Below are 21850 nucleotides of genomic sequence, written 5' to 3'. Positions count from 1 at the left end.
TCTTTTCAGTTTGTTAGCTTAAGACTTAGGAAAAGAAAAGGATTGCCCTTTTTGAAAGTAAGGAAGACCATCTCTAGTTGCAGATAAAAGGGTATACATGCAGATTCTATAAAGATAATCAGAGAGGTTGGAGTTGAAACCCAAAATTCATAATGGTCTTTAAGTAGTTTGGGTCGTAAAATACTACCTGTTAGTCAACCAGCATCATTTTGTTTTAGAGTTCTCTATATACCAAATACTATTATTTCAAATCTTATATTTAAAAGGCTTTGTTCTACTAAAATCATCTTTAATTTTTAATAATATAGCTGCTTATTTACCTAGTTCTATTTTTTTTTTTCTGGGTACAGTATACTTTATTGATGGTACACGACAAGGTAGGGTCCTCTGAGCCCCTCCCTTTCTCCAGGGGGTCTGGGATGGAAGCTGTGGCGGATGGTGGTACTCAGTGTTGGGGGATCAGGTTGGGGTCAGAACTCCCCAGCAGCTGCCACTTTTCCTCTCAACCATTGCTGGGGCTGGTGGTCCAGGGGCTCTTACTCCTTGGAGGCCATGTGGACCATGAGGTCCACCACCCTGTTGCTGTAGCCAAATTCATTGTCGTACCAGGAAATGAGCTTGACAAAGTGGTCGTTGAGAGCAATGCCAGCCCCAGCATCAAAGGTGGAAGAGTGGGTGTCACTGTTAAAGTCGCAGGAGACAACCTGGTCCTCAGTGTAGCCCAGGATGCCCTTCAGGGGACCTTCTGATGCCTGCTTCACCACCTTCTTGATGTCATCGTATTTGGCTGCTTTCTCCAGACGGCAGGTCAGATCCACGACAGACACGTTGGGGGTGGGGACGCGGAAGGCCATGCCAGTGAGCTTCCCATTCAGCTCTGGGATGACCTTGCCCACCGCCTTGGCAGCGCCGGTAGATGCAGGGATGATGTTCTGGGCAGCCCCACGGCCGTCACGCCACAGCTTCCCGGAGGGGCCGTCCACAGTTTTCTGGGTGGCAGTGATGGCGTGGACAGTGGTCATGAGTCCCTCCACGATGCCGAAGTTGTCATGGATGACCTTGGCTAGGGGAGCCAGGCAGTTGGTGGTGCAGGAAGCATTGCTGACGATCTTCAGGGAATTGTCGTACTTGTCATGGTTCACGCCCATCACAAACATGGGGGCATCGGCCGAAGGGGCAGAGATGATGACTCTCTTGGCGCCACCTTTCAAGTGAGCCCCAGCCTTCTCCAAGGTCGTGAAGACACCAGTGGACTCCACAACATATTCAGCACCGGCATCACCCCACTTGATGTTGGCGGGGTCTCGCTCCTGGAAGATAGTGATGGGATGCCCATTGATGACAAGCTTCCCGTTCTCAGCCTTGACAGTGCCCTTGAACTTGCCATGGGTGGAATCATACTGGAACATGTAGACCACGTAGTTGAGGTCGATGAAGGGGTCATTGATGGCAACAACCTGCACTTTGCCAGAGTTCACAGCAGCCCTGGTGACCAGGCGCCCAATACGGCCAAATCCGTTTACTCCAATCTTCACCATCTTGTCTCAGGGATGCGGCTGGCGCTGCGCGAAGAGCTGCGGCTGTCTGTCGAACGGGAAGGGGCAGAGAGCCTACCTAGTTCTATTTAAATCTTAACTGGACTGTAGAAGAATTCTCAAGTAATAGTATCCTTTCAAAGAAATTGTTTCAACCAATGAATATTACACTGGAAATAAAAGAGAGGAATATGAGAAGTTGAGATGCAGCTTATACAAGTCAATGATCAGAAAATGCACAGGCACTGCCTAGAGTGACTGAGTGCCATGACTGATGGTCCTTTGTGGGATGAGCCCTTGTGACTGCCACGTGACTTCTGGTTAAGTGCGGCTTCTTTTCCACATGATGGCTGACCATCACCCCCACATGTTAGCCCCTTCCTGTCCAGCTCAACCAAGCCCCCAACCTGGATCAGAGATGACCCGAGACTCTGGAAAGAGCTGAGGATCTGCTACACACATCACTCAATAATGAAACATCAGCAACAACAAGCTCTCTCTACATAATGTAATCTGTTTTAAGCCACGTCAAAATTTGATTTTTTTAAAAGCTTACTTATATTCCAAAACTAATACTTTTAAAAATCCTGTTTAAATAATCTATGTCAACTGATCCTACCAATAACCTACTAAATATGTTTAAACTGTAGCCAAAGTCCTTCCACGCAACTTTCGTCTTTCAAGACATTTAAAGCCATTTTTCCGGTCTTCTTAACCCTTCCCTACTTGCACTGTGCACCTGTGTTGGGAGCACTCTGTAGCCTTGCAATCACCCAAACATCCGGTACATGCGGCAATTTCTTCCAAAAAGTCAGATTTTAAAGTCTTGCCACAATTGTGAACACTGTCCTTAACATTTTTCCCAGTATAAACCTTATGCATGTACATTGCTTAATATAGTTCTGCTTCAGGATCACACTAGTATAAGTTACTATGAAAATAAAATCTGAAATAGATTCTTGTAATCCCTCACCTAGATCCTACTACACAGTGATGGCACTTGGCTGGCCCCTGTTAACAGTTGTTGAGTTGCGGTTACAGAGTCATTATTATTTGGGAAGAACAATGGATGTTTCTGTTTCTTTGTTCAGGATCATGACTTTATCCAACACATGACTCTTCCCAATCTTTGTAACTGTTTACATATAACATTTGTCCTTTTTTTTTTTTTTCAGATAAAAACAGATGCACGTGTTCATTATACAAATCTGTAAAACCCAAAGAGAGAATTGAAATACCCACTGTAACAATATCCAGAGATAGCTACTGTTCATATTGTCCTATTTTATAAATACACACATCCTGTTTGGTAGTCTTTCCCCCCCACTTTTTGTATTATGGAAATTTCTATCACTTTAAATATTCTCCCATACATTTTGTTTTAACTACAAGGGGCGTCACATCCTCCTCGTGAGGACTGCAGGGCCTGCTTACTAGTCAAGGTCGGGGGCCTTTTGCAACGTGGGCCTGAGGTAGTGAGGTTTATAAACCTTCAATCTGAGGCCAGCATATACTGTTCATTGGCTCCAGCATTTCTGAAGGTTGAAACGCTACTGGGAAAAAAGAAATTATTTATATTGTCTGTGTAGTGCCCACAACTGTTCTCGCTGAAATTCTGTGGATCTGACAATTTGTTTAAATTTTTGGGAGGCGGCAATCAAGTGAAATTTCTCTATTTTGGCAAGTTGTTGGTGTCTAACAGGCACTTTCATAGCAAAGAAATGGAAAATGCAAGTAACCCTTCTCACCAGGACCTGGCAACTTCCCACAAGGAACAAAAACACCAATTATTTACTCTATTTTGTTGAAATATCTGACAGTTCCCTTTACAATTAAGAAGCCAGTTCCCATACCAGCAAAATAAACAAACAAGGGAACAAACAAACAAGCAGAGGGGATTATACATCATTGAAACCGGATGTGCCATTCATCAAGTTCAGACCAAGAGAGCTGAGCCCTGGGAGTGCTCTGGTTGGGCCAATGCAGCCATCACGTTTCTCTCACTCAGCTCCTCCGTCTGGGGTACAGTACCAGCATGAGGCATTTTCTCTGAATAAGAACCCTTGGCAACCGCAAAATCAGGCTATCAAGATCAAAAAGCAAAGAGCCTCAGTTAAAGCAAGTTACAGAAGAAAATGATTTTATATAGTTATACCACCAGGGAGTGTTATTATTCTTTATGAAGATACACCTTTTTCTTGTAAGGGATTCATCGTGGTCATCAAAATTTTTCCTTTTCCGAGGCAATGGCATCCTACCAAGTTGTTGATATTTCTATGCTCATTCATTCAGATTTATTTAGGGCTTACCTTGTTTCAGGCATTGACTACAGCGTGGCAGGCACAGAGATGAATGAAAAAAGGGCCCCTCCTGTCGAGGACAGTGGAAATGGGCGTGTGTGGATAGTGGGCGTGTGACCCAAAGAGTAAGTGCTTTTTAAACATGTACAGAGCATGATGGCAAAAGAGAGAAAGGATGGCTAACTTAACAGGCTGCATTCTGGGTCCCTTCCAAACGAGGGCTCATAAAATCTCTTTATACGCCTATGATTTACTGATGATATTAATACATCTCTTTTCTTCAGCTATGTTACAAATATTTATTCCTAATAGAGCAGATTGTATTAATAACCTTTTAACACTAGATGGAGCCATAGGACATTCATATGTCAGTATTTTAGAGCCCTGTGATGATGAAAATATAGTTTAAACTGAAGCTAGGGTTAAAAATATTTATTAAGCAAAGGGCACAGTTTATAAAGGCAAAATTTTATTACTTTCATAAGGTCTCTAAAAATGAAATGGATTAGGAACATATTTTAGATGGTTTCAAAAACAGACGTTTCTTTTTAAAATTATGTTTAGGTAATACTATTATTCAGCAAAGTTCCCAAATTTCTTACATTTTCAGGTTATTAAACACCCACTGCCTTATATGTTAAGACAGTATTGTTTCTAGCACCAAAGAAGATGCATTCCAATGAGCCTCTTTATTCAGAAAAGATTACCAGAAGTAAAAATAATGCTGGAAGCAAATATGTCAGAAAAAAAGGATCAGATTATGAAAATATTTGGTTATTTAAGTAAATTCAGATTCAATGAATAAATAATTATTGGGCGTCCTTCTGTGTTATACTCTGGGCTACGTGCTTTTCAAACATATATCTCATTTAATCCTCAGGGGGGAAAGTCTGAAATAGTTATTATGACTTCCATTTTATGGTAGAGAAAACTAAGTCTCAGAGAAGTTAAATAATTCACAATAGATTACATTACTAATAAATGCAAGAATGACTTTAATAACGGCAGATTATCCAAGACCAAATGTACACCTTAATGTGAATTTAACATTTAATTCTGGAAAATTCTTCATCATTTGCTCTTCAATCCTCTCTCTCCCATCATTTATATTCTTTTTCCTGCTACTCTTATTAAATGCATGTTGGCACTTCTTTTATCTTCTATATACTATATTTCCCATCTCATTATCTCTCCATGTCATATTCTGGGTAATGTCCCCCAATCTGTCCTGCAATTCTGCTAATTCTCTCAACTCTGTTAAATCTCTTGTTTAATCTTTTCATGAAACTGTTGTTCCAATAATTATAATGCTATTTACTATGTTCTTTTTCATTATATCTTGACTTATGGATCCTTATGGGAAAGAAGTTCATGCAGAAATTAAATAAAGGTGGAGGTCCTGGGGTCAGAAGACCTGGTTTGCATCCTCACCCCACTCAGTACTGCTGTGTGTCCTTGGGCAGGTTATTTAACCTCCCTGTGCCTCAGACTCCTCATCTATAAAATGTGATAGTAACGTCTCCTTCATATGGGCCCCATGAGTCACAAATGGAAACACAAATGTAAAGCAGTCAGCACAGCACTTTATATGGAACAGGTGCTCAGTAAGTGTGAGCTTTGTTAGCATACCTTCCTTTGTCTTCGCTTCCTTACCTTGGGTGGTTTGTGATGTTTAACCGTGAGATGAACAAAGGGAAAATTGTCTCCCGTGACAAGTCTCGCCTGTGCCCCGGATTGTGAAATGCCCTTTGGGGTGAGGGCGCAGTTGCAGGTGCGGGTCTGAGCCGGTTTTATTGATACATTCTCAGCGTGGGTAGGGCCTTCCATGGGCAGTGCCCCCTCAGACCCCGCACTCAGGCAGGTGGAGGCTTGATGTTCCGATTTCTCAAGAGTCGTTTACCTTCCAGCGAGGCCCGGAGCTGCGACGAGCCCTTTCTCACTTGTCCCGAGCCCAAGCGGGGCGGGGGTGGTGCGGGAAGGTGCTGGGAGGAGCTGCCTCCCCACATCCAGGCTGGCGGCTGTTCCTCTGACGCTCGCCGCTCTTGCTCCCCTCTGGGCACTTGCTCCTTCTGTTCTGCCTGCCTCGGACTCTTCTCGCCTTCTTACCTTCTTGGCTTCCCTCCTCTCTTGGCCTCACTGCCCGATCTTCCATATCTAAGTCCTTGTCTACTGAGAACTGAGATTCTTACTGGCTTTGAAGGTAAGATTTACATGACTGAGTCCTTAGCCTTCTACTATGGCATTTCCCACATTTCTTTAATGCACAGCCATCGTTTACCTTGAATACCAATCAACAAATCAAGGAGTAATTAAGCACAGTGAGGATTTCCTTAAAAAAAAAGAAAGAAGAGAAAATATCAAAAAAATGATTTGTGAACACTGTCTACGGAAAGAAACTTTGTATTTAAGTGGCCTTGTCTATATGCCAAGCTAAAGATACATCTGAGCTATATGCAGTTAGCATCTTTGAGCAGCTGCTTGCTCACTTATCCTGGAACATTCTCTCCACTCTTTTCCAGGTTAACCGTTGCTCACTTTTCAGGTCTCAATTTAAATGCCATTTTCTGAGAGACTCGACAGGAATCCCTAGTTCCTGCTGTTCTTTCTTAGAGTAACCATGTAATTTTCCTTACTGCGCTTATGCAATTGGAATGATATAGTTGAGTGATGGTTTACTAAACCTCTCTTTTCCTGTCTTGACTGTAAGCCCTATGAGGCTCTTGTTTACTCATGATATCACACACGGTTGGTGCAGGACAGGCACTCACTAAATTTTATTATGTGAGGACATTAATAAATCTAGATCCTTTAAGAAATTGTGCTGCTAAGTAACAGCTGTGGCTATTTTCAAAGAGTAATCCTTCTTCGGGAGTAAGGAAATATTTGAAAATATGTATTTGACTCTATTCAAATCCACATAGTTCAGGACAAATTTCCTTATTGGCTAAGAAAATGGCTTTCTGAGTTCTAACATTAAGTTATACGTGAACTGTCCAATAGTAACAAGTTAATCATGAACTTGAAGTTCAAATATAAACATATTTTGGTAGGTAATAGATTCGTTGGCCCTAGGATAAGGAAAAAAGGCACCATCTGTTATCTTGTGGATGTAAGGTTTTATGTTTCTCAAGCATAACAAATAGAGAGGTACATGTTGATAGAGGGAAAATGAATGCAGGGAATAGTAGTTGCAATCATGATTTCCTGTTGGTTGGTTTACATTTTTACCTTCTTTCATTCAACCATTATCTACTGGGCTTATTCTGTGTAACAAGCTCTGGGATAAGAGACAATGAAAGAGATAGCTATAAAAGAACAAATAAAAGCAGTAATCATGGTATTCATAGAAATGAATACAGAGGAGGGAGAATGATTAACTCTGCTGGGAGATCCAGGGAAGTCTGTACAGAGGAGAATCAGATCCTGAAAGATGAATAGGGGATTGCCAGCTGGCAAAGAGAAGGAAGGGGATTCCAAAAGAAGCAATGAACAAAAAAACGGCATGAAGGTATTAGGGTGCAGAGCGTATTTGAAGATCAGCGAGACGTTTACTGTGACTGGGGTAGAGGTAGGCAGTGGGGAGTGCTAAGAGGTAGGCTGCAAGGTGAGGCTGAGGCTGGGTTGTGAAGAGCCTAAATGTGTAGGGTACCTTTTAGGAATGGCAATGGGGACATTGGGGATGTGGTTTAATGCAGCCTTAAAAAATAGCATGGTAATCAGTTATTTCTTGGGAGATATATTTCCTATCCGGTCTGTCTCTGCTGGAATCTTCCCACCTGAGGTTCTCACACTAGAAAATACTGTGAGAGTAATAAATGTGACTGAATTAGTTTCTTGGGCCGTTAAGAAGATCTCAAATGCAGTAGCAGGCTTTCTGATTCCTCTGATTGGTTCTCCTGTGAAGTGATGGGTAGCTTTATAATATAGTGGTTCAGAGCAAACATTTCAGCTTCAAATTGTCTGAGTTTGTATCCTGCATCCATCTGGAGCTTACCAAAACCTTAGTTTCATCATCTGTGAAACTGATATAAAAATAATATTGCTTACCTCAGGGAGTTGCAATCAGAATGGAGATAATGTTTGTAAAGCACTTAGCTCAGTGCCCCCAACACATGGAAATACTCAATAAATCCTAATTTACCAAAAGGTCCAATTTATCATCCTCCTTTATTTTATGTTCATTAACTCTCTAAGTATGTTCATCAAATGTTAGTTCACAGTTGAATAAATGGTGAAAGGGGGTTGTATAAATTGCCCAAGATCATGGTAGATTAAAAGCAGACTAGAAGCAAGCTCTCTGGTTTATAGCTCTTTCTACAATACAAAAGCCTACTTGCAGTTATCTGACCATAGGTAAATACAGAGAAAATGAAATATTACTTTTAAAGTGACATTTGTTTCAAACAATGAAAAAAGACATTAAAGTAGAGATGTTTTAAAAAAATAAATATGTAGATTTTTTGTAAGAAATTCTTGATTTATACACACCATGTTGATTTTAATCTTGACCAATTATGGCTGTGTTTGCATTTCAGACTCCATTTTAACTTTGCAGAATGCAAACACACAGCAAACAACCTGGCAGCACAACCTGCTTGTGCAGGTGAAGGACGCCTTATTTCATTTGTTTGTGGGGTTTATTGGCTGATTTTTTCCTTCAGTCAAAAAGGAAAGATAATTTTCCAAGAAAAAGGCTACTGAGGGAATCTAATAGAAAGAGCACTTGTGGAATCTTGATGATATCAGAAAGAAATTGCAAAGCTGCCCAAAGTTGAAGGAGCATGTATACCTGAGGGCAGTATATATCATTTGACTAGCAAATGACTTGAAAACTCCAGATGACTTATTTTAAGGATGAAGAGACAGAGGTGCTGAAAATACTTTTCATGAGGTCACTGGTAAGTTCATGAAGGTTTCTCAAATTCAAGTCTGGCATGGAGTCTTTTTCCTTTTGCAGAAAAATAGAAGTTTATTGAGAGAATATTAACAGCTTGGAGAACTGAGGGAAGAGCTGAGCAAGCAGGCCTCAGGAAAGACAGAAACCAGGGAGATTGGGGACCCCAGAAGCAAGTATGTGGGAACCATCTTTCTGAAACTGTATTGGGTCTTTTAAAAGTCCACCACTTTGGGAAAGATTCTCTTGATTAGCAATCATTCTCTATTATATCTCCCCCTATTTTATTATTTTCATTGTTCTTATTGGAAGGCTATATACTTTTGATTGATTATATTTTTTACAAATTAATTTGATTATTTAAAATTCAGCTGTAGAAACTTCATTGAATATGCAGATCAAGATGGTGGAGAGAGATGCTTCAGGGCTCCATCTCCCAACAGAATCTTTGAACAACAAAAAGGAACTGGCAGAAACATCTTTCAAAAAGCTCCAGAAAATAGTTAAAGGATTGCAGTAACAGGGCAAGCACTGCATCAAGAAAAAGGCAACTTAAAAGTGGCAGGAGGGAAACGGATGTGGCTCAACCAACTGGGCTCCCGTCTACCATATAGGAAGTCCAGGGTTTGATGCCCATGGCTTCCTGGTGAGGACAAGCTGGCCCACGCAGTGAGCTGGCCCACGTGGAGTGCCAGCCCACGTGGGAATGCGGGCCTATGCAGGAGTGCCACCCTGCGTGGGAATGCTGCCCCGCACGGGAAAGCCACCCTGTGCAGGAGTGCCGGCCTGCATGGAGAGCTGGAGCAGCAAGATGATGCAACAAGAAACACAGAGGAGAGAAAATAAGAAGATGTAGCAGAACAGGGAGCTGAGGTGGCGCAAGAGAATAATCACCTCTCTCTCACTCCAGAAGGTCCCAGGATCGGTTCCTGGAGCTGCCTAATGAGAATACAAGCAGACACAGAATACACAGTGAATGAACACAGAGAGCAGACAATGGGGAGAATGGAGGGGTGGGGTAGAAATAAATAAAATAAATCTTAAAAAAAAAAAAAAAAGTGGTAGGAGCTCACGGTGCCTGACTGGCCTCACCCCAACCCCTCACTGGTTCTGCATGGAGAAAGCCCAGGCTCCCAGTTTGGAGCACAGGTTCTGGTTCCAGGGTGAATGGAGTAACCCTCATGTATATATTGGGAGCATGCATGTCTGGCCCAGAGGTACTCTTTGTCCCAGAATTTGCCCTGCATGTAGATTGTGGCTCACAAAACTCTCCTATACAACACTGTGGGCTAATAGCTACCTGAGGCAAGGGATTTTTGGGACAAGGGATTGTTGGCTCTAGGACACACAGTACAATTACTGGGATGAAAAAGAAACCATTTCCTAGGGATGAGGGATAATCTACTCCATGTAAATGGGGACTTCCTAGGGCCACAGATGCTTGCCTAAGACAGAGGTATGTGAAGAAAGGACTGTGGGCCCCCAATATTTTGACTTAAACTGTTTTTCAAACTCATTTTGTGAATAGCCCTGGAGGAGATGACTGCAAATGTCAATCTACAAAAACTGGGAAGAGTAATTTCTTTTTCTTCCATCTTTTTGTAGTTGTTAGCTTCTGTCTTTCAAGGAAACTCTGCCGTAATATTATCTGGATACAAACTTAAGGAACATCTCAGAGTCTAAATTCCAGTGGTAACATGTTAAAATATCAAATGTCCAAATTTCAATAAAAGGTTATGAAACATACAAAGAAGCAGGAAGTGATGGTCCAGGCACAGGAGAAGATTAAACCATTAGAAATCATCATTGAGGAGGAACAGACTTGGGACATTCCAGGCAGTCTTTAAAAAATGGTCCTAAATATGTTCAGACAGCTAAAGGAAACATACAAGAACTAAAGGAAATCAGGAAAATGACAGATGAATACAAAGAGAGTATCAATAGAGAGATGGAAATGATGAAAAGGAACCAGACCTGAAGACCACAGTACCAAAATTAAAAATTCCCTAGAGGGGTTCAACAGCATATTGGAGCAGACAGAAGAAAAAACTAGCATGCTGGAGGAGGAAAAAGTAGAAAGAATGAAGAAAAGTGAACCTGTGGGACACTATCAAATGGACCAATGCACTCATTGTTGGAATCCCAGAAGAAGAAGAAAGAGAGAAAGGGGGAGAGAGAATATTAAAAAAATAATGACTGAAAACTTCCCAAATTTAATAAAAGACATGAATATGCACATCCAAGATGTTTAATGTATTCCAAACAGGATAAACCCAAACATCATCTTGCTGCATCAGCTCTTCATGTGTGCAGCACCACTCCTGGGCAGGCTGCACTTTTTTTGTGTGGGGCAGCTCTCCTTATGGGGCTTACTCCTTGTACATGGGGCTCCCCTATGCAGGGGACACCCTTGCATGGCACAGCACTCCTTGTGTGCATCAGCACTGCACGTGGGCCAGGTCCACACGGGTCAAGGAGGCCCTGGGTTTGAACACTGGACCTCCCATGTGGTAAGTGGATGCTCTATCCATCAAGTGAAATCCACTTCCCAAGCCTTTGAATTTAAATCAATCAAAGGGTATCATGCCAGAGGAACAGACCAGTTTACACACATAATCAATATCTATTTTTGGAATTCATAAATAATATCAAGCTGCCACATGTATGTTTCCACAATTTTTTTAAAAAAAGAAAGAAAGTAGGGAAGCAGTCTTGGCCAATGGATAGGGCGTCTGCCTACCACATGGAGGTCCGCGGTTCAAACCCCAGGCCTCCTTGACCCGTGCAGAGCTGGCCCATGCGCAGTGCTGATGTGCGCAAGGAGTGCCGTGCCACACAGGGGTGTACCCCGTGTATGGGAGCCCCACGTGCAAGGAGTGAGCCCGGTAAGGAGAGCCACCCAGCACAAAAGAAAGTGCAGCCTGCCCAAGAATGGCACCGCACACATGGAGAGTGGACACAGCAAGATGACCCAACAAAAAGAAATATGGATTCCTGGTGCCACTGATAAGGATAGAAGCAGTCACAGAAGAACACACAGTGAATGGACACAGAAAGCAGACAACAGGGCAGGTGGGAGTGGGGTGGGGTGGGTGTGGAGAAATAAATAATAATTTAAAAAAAGGAAAAAAAAAGAAAAAGTTAAGCTAAGAGATAATGACAATTAAATGCAATACATTATACTGGATTGGATTTATAATGGAGGAGAAAAGGCTCAAAAGGACACTATCAAAACATAAAAAATTGGAATAGAGAATATAAGCTTTATAGCTAAGTTAAATTTCTTGAACTTGACAATTGCTCTTAAGGTGATTACATAAGTGAATATCCTTGCTCATAGGAAAGCTACATGGAAGTATTATATGCTTAAGGAGTATGATGTGTGCGACCTGCTCTTAAATGTTCAGAAGATATTTGACAGATGATAGATAGATAGACAGACAGACAGATAGATACAGATTGGTAGAATGATATGGCAAAGGTGGCAAAATGTTAAAATTGGCAGATCTGTGTATCTGGAAGTGGAGTGGGTATATGTTGAATTTTTCTGTATGGTATTATATTATTTTTGTAACTGTCCTATAAGGTTGAAATTATTTGAAATAAAAAGTTAAAAAAGAAACCTACATAACAGTAAGAGAAACTATAGAGCATCAGTTAAGCATTATTCATGTGCAAGTCATCAAACTCAGTCCTTTTTATCTATCACTTCCCATACTCATAACCCCTTAAAAGAGAGATATTATTAACCTCTGATAGAAGGTAAGAAACAGATTCATGGAGGCTGGTGCTTTGTGGAAGGAAATGATTCAACCTTATGTGACTTTAGGACCATCTTGGTCCTGCAGAGTCACTGTTCTTTTCTGGAAGCTGGTTAGGCCTAAGGCTAGAATTAATCAAGTCTCTCACGTCGTGATCACCCTGGGACGTGTCTTGGCTAAAATAATTTAGAGCATGTCTCTGGTACGTTAAAGTGTTGATTGCGCTTAGAGTCACATCTAACATAACTCCTGGCAGTTCCCAAGAATACCTCACATTTGCAGGCTATCAGAGCCAGGTGCACAATGGCAGCTATCATATATCTCTGCATTTTCTAGCTATATAAATGCAAAAATGTTCCAAGAAAAAATGCACAGTGAGTGTATTTAAAAAGCAAATATCTTTGCATATTTGTACATAAATAACACTTTTCAGCTTCTTTGTGTCCCTGGCTGCAATTCTTTGGGAAGTACTTATTAGGCTGAACAATTGTTAGCATAAAACACCGAGGCCCTCACCATCTCATGTTATGCCATCAACATTTCTGCTGAATAATAAATGTGGCATTCACATTCTTGAACCATTTTTGTCTTTCTAAATTTGCCTGAAAGAATTAGTTTCCACTGCTCATATTAATCATCCATCTCTCTTAATGTACTTATTCAGATCTATCTTTATGTGGAAGATGTGCAGTCCTTGTAATGATGAGCTGGTCACAGCCATTTCTGAGACTGAGGGAGGAGAGTAGCACATAGGGATTGCATGTGTGGGCTCTGGGGTTGGACAGGAGGTCAGAATTCCAACTCTGTCGATTTATTTAAAGTTGCTTATCCTCTTTTAGCCTAGGTTTACCCATCAGTAAAACAAAGACGATAGTAATTGTACCTATTCCTTAGGATTTTAGTGAAGAGTAGAGATAATGCATGCAAAGTGCTTATTAGCACAGTGTCTGGCACATAGTAAGTGCAGAACAATTAGCTATTATTATCTTCCCAATCATTTATGTCAATTCAGAAGCCAGAAGGTTTTCATCCTAAACACTTTAATACTTACTTACTAAGAACTTGTACATATATGGATGTTTTAAGAGATCATAAATCAGTTCTATGAATTAATCTTTGATTCAATTCAGTAAACATTTAGTCACCATTTCTATGACACCTGGCACTACTTAGTGCTAAGAGCACAGAGGTGACTAATCAAGAATGAACCCTGGAAGGACTGTGGGAAGATGGTGATGGACTGACAGAACCAAATACTCTCACAAAAACAATGGAGAAAGAGGTCAAAGCTGTCTGAAGAACCTGCTTTGGGAGTCACCAGACCAGAACAGTGCTACACAATTCCCAGGAGAGTGAGGGACAGAGAGACAAAGGAGCTGAAACAACAAATGTGAGTTACCAAGCCCTGTAGCTCCCTTCCCCCACCCCCAAGATATTAAACTGGAGTAAAACCCTGGCTTACTGCAGCCAACTGAGGGGAACAGACATCTTCCTTCCTATCAGCTGTTTCAAGGGAAAAGGGAAGGGAGGTTGGGTGCTTTCCTTCAGTGAATTCAGCCAGCAGAGCCCACTTTGAATCTCTGCTCTGGATCTCTGTTCATAGGTTCAACACAGGAACACAGGAAAGTAGAGACTGAAACACCTCAGTGGAAAGGTTTGCTAACAACTGCCATCTGCTGGTGGGTCTGGAAATTGCATGGGTAAAAACTGCTCAAGCTCTGTATCCAACCCCTGGGAGAAAATCTAGGCACCATTAGTAAGTCCTTGGCCTGATTTTGAAAACTTAAGCTAGGCAGTTTTAAAGACAGAATAAGTTGAACCAAATACCAAAGAAAAGCTGTGGGAAAAAAAAAAAACCAAAAAACACCCCAGTAGACAAGAGCGAGAAGTTGGCTATCAGAGTAAATTCACTAACATATGCAAATACCTTATAGACATGAGCAAAAAATTACAAGCTATACTAGGAAACAGGAAGAGATGGCCCAGCCAAAAGAACAAACCAAATATCCTGAAGAGATACAAGATTTAAGACAATTAATTAGTGATAATCACACAACTCTACTAAATCACTTTAAAGAATTTATAGGGAATATAACTAAAGAGGTAAAGGATATTAAGGAGACACTGGGAGTGCATAAAGAACAATTTGAAAGCTTGCAAAGAAGAGTAATAGACCTTATGGAATGAAAGACATGATGGATGAGATTAAAAATACATTAGAGGCACATAGCAGATTTTGAATTGCTTGAAGACAGAATTAGTGACTTCGAAGGCAGAACACAAGAACTGGAGAAGACAGAAGAACAGAAAGAGAAGAGAATGGAAAAAATGGATCAGAGTCTCAGGGAATTGCATGGCAATGTGAAACGCACAAATATTTGCATTATTGGTGTCCCAGGAGGAGAAGAGGATGGAAAAGGGGCAGAAAGAATATTTGAGGAAATAATGACTGAAAACTTCCCAACCCTTATGAAGGGCATAAATATCAATATCCAAGAAGGACAACTTACCCCAAACAGAATAAACCTGAATAGACCTACCCCAAGACACCTACTATTCAGAATGACAAATATCAGAGATAAGAGAGGATCTGAAAGTAACAAGAGAAAAGCAAAGCATCACATACAAGGAAAACTCAGTAAGATTAAGTCCTGATCTCTCATCAGAAACCACAGAGAAGAGAAGAAAGTGGTATGATGTATTTAATGTACTGAAAGAGAAGAACTGCCACCTAAGTATTCTGTATTTGGCAAAGCTGTCCTTCAAAAATAAGGGGGAGTTCAGGGTCTTCAGACAAACAAAAATGGATAGAATATGTTTCCAAAAGACCAGATTTACAAGAGATTCTAAAGGGGGTGATGCAACCTGAAAGGAAAAAACAAGGATGAGAGATTTGGAGAAGAGTTTGGAAATGAAGATTATTAGGAAGGGTAAATGAAAGGATAAGAAGACAGACAATAGAATGATATGGGGAGGTGGACTTGGCCCAGTGGTTAGGGCATCTGTCTACCACATGGGGGGTCCGTGGTTCAAACCCTGGGCCTCTTTGACCTGTGTGGAGCTGGCCCATGTGCAGTGCCGATGCGTGCGAGGAGTGTCGTGCCATGCAGGGGTGTCACCGTGTAGGGGAGCCCCATGCGCAAGGAGTGCACCCCATAAGGAGTGCAGCCTGCCCAAGAATGGTGCCACACACACGGAGAGCTGACACAGCAAGATGATGCAACAGAAAGAGACACAGATTCCCGTGCCGCTGACAACAACAGAAGCGGACAAAGAAGAAGACGCAGCAAATAGACACAGAGAACAGACAACTGGGGCAGAGGCGGGGAGGGGAGAGAAATTTTTTAAAAATCAGAAAACATAATAAATAAAAATATTTTTAAAAATGGATGAAGTAATGCCTTTACAGTAATAAGACTGAATGTTAATGGATTGAACTCTTCAATCAAAAGACACAGAATGGATAAAAAGATATGAGTTGTCTATATGTTGCCTACAAGAGACCCACTTTAGACATAAGGATACAACCAAGTTAAAAGTGAAAGGTTGGTGTGGGAGGAGTGGGGTAGGGAGTGTGGAGGTTATATGGGGACCTCATATTTTTTGACTGTAACATTAAAAAAAATAAAGACAAAAAAAGTGAAAGGTTGGAAAAATATATTCCATGAGAATAGTAACCAAAAAAGAGCTGGAGTAGGCCAGATAAATATAAAATAACAATATTATAGTAAATGAACAATGATTACTCAGTGCAACTAGCAAATTGTTCCATTGGTCAGTATTCTGTAAGTTTCTTCATAAAAGATAAGCACTTGCTTTTGATTGAGTAGGACTAGAGAAGAGATATATTTTGGATACTTTATTTTTCTTTAACCCTTTCTTGTGCATACTCAATTAAACTAACCCATCTGGATCAATAATGATTTAGCATGACTATTGTTGAAAAAGATTTTGAGTTTTTCTGCCTTATAAAATTATGAGTTGTCATATTATCTGCTGTAATTCATTCCAATAAGATGTGAAGAATTCCCAAATTGGAATTTGATTATCCAGAAAGAATTATGGCCTAAATGGAATTTAAATAACTAAACCAATGATTTATTTCATTCTTAGAGATTATGTCCAAAAAAGCTGAAATATAAAAATTAGAACTGTTATAATAGATTTCTATTATATTAGAATTATTATTTAAATTTGTAAATGTTGGTTGCTATACTATCTCTTTTTTAAAATATTTTTTTTATATTCCATGGACAGATGTGCTTTAATTTAAATGTTTGCATAAATTTGACAATGTGGAACAATTACAGGTTTCTCAACAATAGTACCTGGTCCTGCCCTTCAGTTTGTCTCTGAATTCAGTTAACTGACGCTTTATTGGCAGTAGCCTCCCCCCGCCTTCCCCCGCCCCCATCACTAATCTTTTTTACCAAGCATAAAATCTGAAATCTTTGGGTGGTACTTCTCATTTCTCTGGAAATCTTTTAAATTGCTTCCAGTTGTAATAAGGCAACATTTTTTATCTCCTCATTTCACTCCATTGGAGGCAAAAATAATGCTCAAATCTATTATTTAAATTTGCAAACATGTATAATACAAACATAGAACTTAATGTTAACATACATATAAAAAGTATAATCTCTGTATGCACTAATAACCTTGGTTTTAAGTTTTTTTATTGAAGAATTATTTCTATTACCTCTCCACAATGAGTTATACAAAATTCCAAAGTATAAATTATTACATATCTTGATTTGCAAATAAGAATAAAATGATAATTTCTACAGGTTAGAGTTTCTGAATGACATTAATAAGAATTTCTGGAAGGAACTGGAAGATTAAGCCTTAAATATTTTCTATGTCAACCTCAACTAAGTTTTTGAAAAACTTTACATTTATACATATGTTGACCTGCATAGGCCAATGAAGACCTTGATGTCATCATTAAAGATGAGATTAATCTGGTGGATGGAGATTTGCATGCTAGACATGCTGGACCTTTTCATGTAACTGGATTGCAGCAGTCATCTCTTATTTTTTTGCCCTATGTTGTAAATAAAATTAAACATTCACATGGTAAAAATTGTAGGCAGAAAAGAAGGTCTAAAACAAGTATAAATGTCCTTTTCTTCATTAACCAGCAAATTTGATGTCTTGAAAATCATTAAAACTGTCATATGAATAATCTGTGAACGGAAGTCAACCTTGGAGACTCTTTATCTGAAAATAATTTTGAAGTCTTTGGAATTGTGTTGATTGTTTCATCTATCACCTCTGTTGCAGAGGAAAGCTACGCAATCTTAAATCTTCTCCTTAAAAAAAAAAAAAAAGAGCCCAGCCACATGGCCACATGCACATACTACCCAGAGCCAGCTGACTCCAGACAGCATTCAGACTCCATGGATGTGGTCACGGCTTCAGGGAGTCTTTGGTATCATACTTGAAATTTTACTAACACATTGCAGCCATTTGATATAGTTATAAATTCCAAAAATAGATATTGGATTATGTTTGTAGACTCGTTTGTACCTGGGCATGATTAAATTATGATTAGGGCTTTGATTGGGCCACCCCTTGGTGGGTGGGGACTTGCAGATAAAAGACAGGGCAAAGGATAGAGTTGGAGATTTTGATGTTGGAGTTTTGATTTGGAGTTTGATGATGGAGTCTTGAGCTGGAACTCTAGGAAGTAAGCACACAGAGGAAAGAGAAGCAAGCCCCAGGAAGAGAAGAACTGAGCCAGGAGAAGAACACAGAGGAACAGAGATGTCTCCTTAGACATGGCAGAAGCCCCAGGGAGAGAGACAGAGCCATTCGCCTGATAGTTTACACCTAACTTTGTGGGAAAACAGAGGACCTAAGCCCAGAAAGAAGCAGGACCTGGGAAGAGAGGAACCCTGGAAGCCTGAAACCTGGCAGATGTCAACAGTCATCTTGCTCCAATACATGGAAATAGACTTTGGTGAGGGAAGTAACTTATGCTTCATGGCCTGGTATCTGTAAGCTCCTACCCCAAATAAATACCCTTTATAAAAGCCAGAAGATTTCTGGTATTTTGCATCAGCACCCCTTTGGCTACTATACACATTTACTCACAATGTGTTTTCACAAGTAAGAAAGAAATCTCTTAATTAGAATGAGGTTATTTGGTCCTTATAATATGGAGACGCTTAAATCTGTCAGAGATTCAGGTCGTGCGGTCATTACTTAATAGAGAAATATCTTTATTTAATATTGTACAAAAAGGCCTTAGCCATTGTGCCCCAAGAATAAAGTTAAAACAGGTCCAGCCTTTTCTAAAGAACAAAGACAAGGCAAGATGACAAGGGACTAAGGATGGAAAAGGGAAATTCCTTCAGAGAAATTTCAACTCTAGCCACGAGAAGCTATGTGTTTGTTTTGTTTTGTTTTTCCAAATCCACTTGCTCTCTGGGTAAGGAGGAAAGCCTCACAGAGACACTGGCTGCAGGAACTCAGCCAAGTCTCCCTTCAGTGCCTTGGATCCTCCTGGCCAGTTGCACACCCTTCAGGAAAAGAGTGACACGGCCAGTATGCATAGAGAGGAGGTAGGTGTCCTCAAAAAGATGAACTAGAAATGCTTCTGTCCTTGTAGGACCCCACCTTGTAGGACCAAGAGGGCCTGGGCTTGCCAACTGAAGTCCACACCACGAGTGAATGTAGTGCATATTTCTCTTACCAAGAGGCTGAAGGGCCGCTTCCTTATCAATAGATCTGTGCTCTTCTGAAGCTTTTTGATCTCCTTCAGAACTCTATGTCTCTGCAGACCACGTTGATGGAAGGAAGTGCCTGAGGAGATGTCTCGTCGCGGGGTACTGTGGGTCACAGGACGCCTCTTGGGGGCTTTGGACTGGCAGCTCCCGCAGTGCGGGTCCATGGCATCCAGCTGAGTCCCCTGGATCACTCTGTCTATTTCTTATAACTGATTATATTAAATCTAACCTGGCCTTGCACTTTCTTTTAAAATTTGTGATTTCTTTCCATCTATTTTCCTATTTATTTTACAATTTTACAATAAAGGTCTTCTTAACAGCTAAAAAACAAAACAAACAAACAGAATGAATCCTGTTCTCAGAAAGCTCACAGCCTGTAGGGGTGAGAATTATAGAAACTGGATTTTGCCTAATGCCTTTCCTGAGTCAATTGAGAGGATACTGTGTTTTTTTCCTCCTATTATCATGGTGTATTACATTAATTGATTTTTCTCATGTGGAACTACCCTTGCATTCCTGGAATAAATCCCACTTGATCATGCTGTATAATTTTTTTAATGTGCTATTGGATTCAGTTTGCTGGTATTTTGTTGAGTATTTTTGCATCTATATTCACAAGGGACATGGTCTGTAAATTTTTTTCTTGTGATATCTTTATCTGGCTTTGCTATGAGGTTGATGTTGGCCTCATAGAATAAGTTAGGTAGTATTCCTTTCTTTTCAATTTTTTGGAAGAGTTTGAGCAGGATTGATGTTAATTCTTCTTGAAATGTTTAGTAGAATTCACTTGTAAAGCCTTCTGGTCCTGGGCTTTTCTTTTTTGGAAGATTTTTGATTCAATCTAAACTTGTTATTTGTCTGTTGAGATCTATTTCTTCTTTAGTAAATGTAGGTAGTTTGTGTGTTTCTAGGAATTTTTTCATTTAGTTTAGGTTATCTAATTAGTTGGTGTAGAGTTATTCACAATAAGTTCTTATAATCCTTTTTTATTTCTGTGATGTTGGTAGGAATTTTTGATTTTAGGTATTTGGGTCCTCTCTCTTTTTTCTTTGTCAGTCTGCTTCAGGTTTGTCAATTTTACTGAAGCTTTTCAAAGAAACAAGTTTTAGTTTCATTGGTTCTCTCTATTGTTATTTTTTTTATCCTCTACCTCATTTATCCCCACTTTAATCTTTATTTCATTCATTCTTCTGACTTTGGGTTTACTTTGCTCTTCTTTTTCTAGACCTACCAGTTTTGAGGTTAGATCTCTGATCTGAGTTCTTTTTTCTTTTTTTAATGTAGGCATTAAATTTCCCTCTGAGTACTACCTTTACTGCATCCTCTCTCTCTCTCTCTCTATATATATATATATATTTTTTAAGATTTTTAAAAAATTATTCCCCCCCTTCCCCCCTGCCATTGTCTGCTCTCTGTGTCCATTAGCTGTGTGTTCTTCTGTGACTGCTTCTATCCTTATCAGCAGCACTGGGAATCTATGTTTCTTTTTGTTGTGTCATCTTGTGTCAGCTCTCCCTGCGTGTGGCGCCTTTCTTGGGCAGGCTGCACTTTCTTTTCACGCTGGGCAGCTCTCCTTATGGGGTGCGCTTCTTGCGCGTGGGGATCCCCTATGCGGGGGACACCCCTGTGTGGCACGGGATTTGAACGTGGACCTCCCATGTGGTAAGCAGATGCCCTTCCATTGGGCCAAGTCCGCTTCTCCCTATATATTTTAGTATGTTGTGTTTTCATTTTCATTTGGCTCAGGATATTTCCTAATTTCCCTTGTGATTTCTTCTTTGACCCATTAGTAATTTGAGTGTATTGTTTAATTTCCACAGATCTGTTATTTTCTGGCTCTTCTACTGTTATTTTTTAAATTAAATTTTATTTTATTTATTTATTTAGTTTTAATTTCTCTCCCCTTCCCCCCCAACCCCCCTGTTGTCTGCTCTCTGTGTCCATTTGCTATGTCGTCTTCTTTGTCCGCTTCTGTTGTTGTCAGCAGCACAGGAATCTGTGTTTCTTTTTGTTGCATCATCTTGTGTGTCAGCTCTCCGTGTGTGTGGCACCATTCCTGGGCAGGCTGAACTTTCTTTCACAGTGGGCGGCTCTCCTTACGGGGTGCACTCCTTGCATGTGGAGCTCCCCTACGTGGTGACACCCCTGCGTGGCATGGCACTCCTTACGTGCATCAGCACTGCGCGTGGGCCAGCTCCACATGGGTCAAGGAGGCTTGGGGTTTGAACCGCGGACCTCCCATGTGGTAGATGGATGCCCTATCCACTGGCCCAAGTCTGCTTCCCTCTCTACTGTTATTGGTTTCTAGATATATTCCATTGCAGTCAGAGAAAATACATTATATAATTTCAATATTTTTGAATTTATTGAGACTTGTATTTGTGACCTAACATGTGGTCTATACATGGAGAATGACCTATGTCTAAGATGAATGTGTATTCTGCTGCTATTGGGTGAAGTGTACTTCATGTGTTTCTGAAGTCCAGTTGGTGAATAGTACCATTTAGATCTTCTATTTCCTTATTGATCTTCTATCTTGATGTTCTATCTATTATTAAAAAATGCTATATTGAGCTTTCCTACTATTAATGTAGAACCATCTAATTCTCCCTACAAATCAAATTTTGCT

At 40.4% G+C, this 21850-nt stretch overlaps 1 protein-coding gene across 1 annotated transcript; it reads right to left on the bottom strand.

The window, feature by feature from the left end:
- Positions 1-324: 324 nt before the first annotated feature.
- On the bottom strand, positions 325-1608 carry LOC101431660 (glyceraldehyde-3-phosphate dehydrogenase). The gene has a single exon (XM_012518130.3). It carries the CDS (start codon positions 1536-1538, stop codon positions 537-539), a length of 1002 nt encoding a protein of 333 aa, XP_012373584.1. The 5' UTR covers positions 1539-1608; the 3' UTR covers positions 325-536.
- Positions 1609-21850: the final 20242 nt, after the last annotated feature.

The sequence above is a fragment of the Dasypus novemcinctus genome, chromosome 14 (genome assembly GCF_030445035.2).
Source record: "Dasypus novemcinctus isolate mDasNov1 chromosome 14, mDasNov1.1.hap2, whole genome shotgun sequence".
Classification (NCBI taxonomy): Eukaryota; Metazoa; Chordata; class Mammalia; order Cingulata; family Dasypodidae; genus Dasypus; species Dasypus novemcinctus.
Note: the sequence above shows the minus strand (reverse complement) of the source record. Positions and strands in the feature narration are given on the sequence as shown.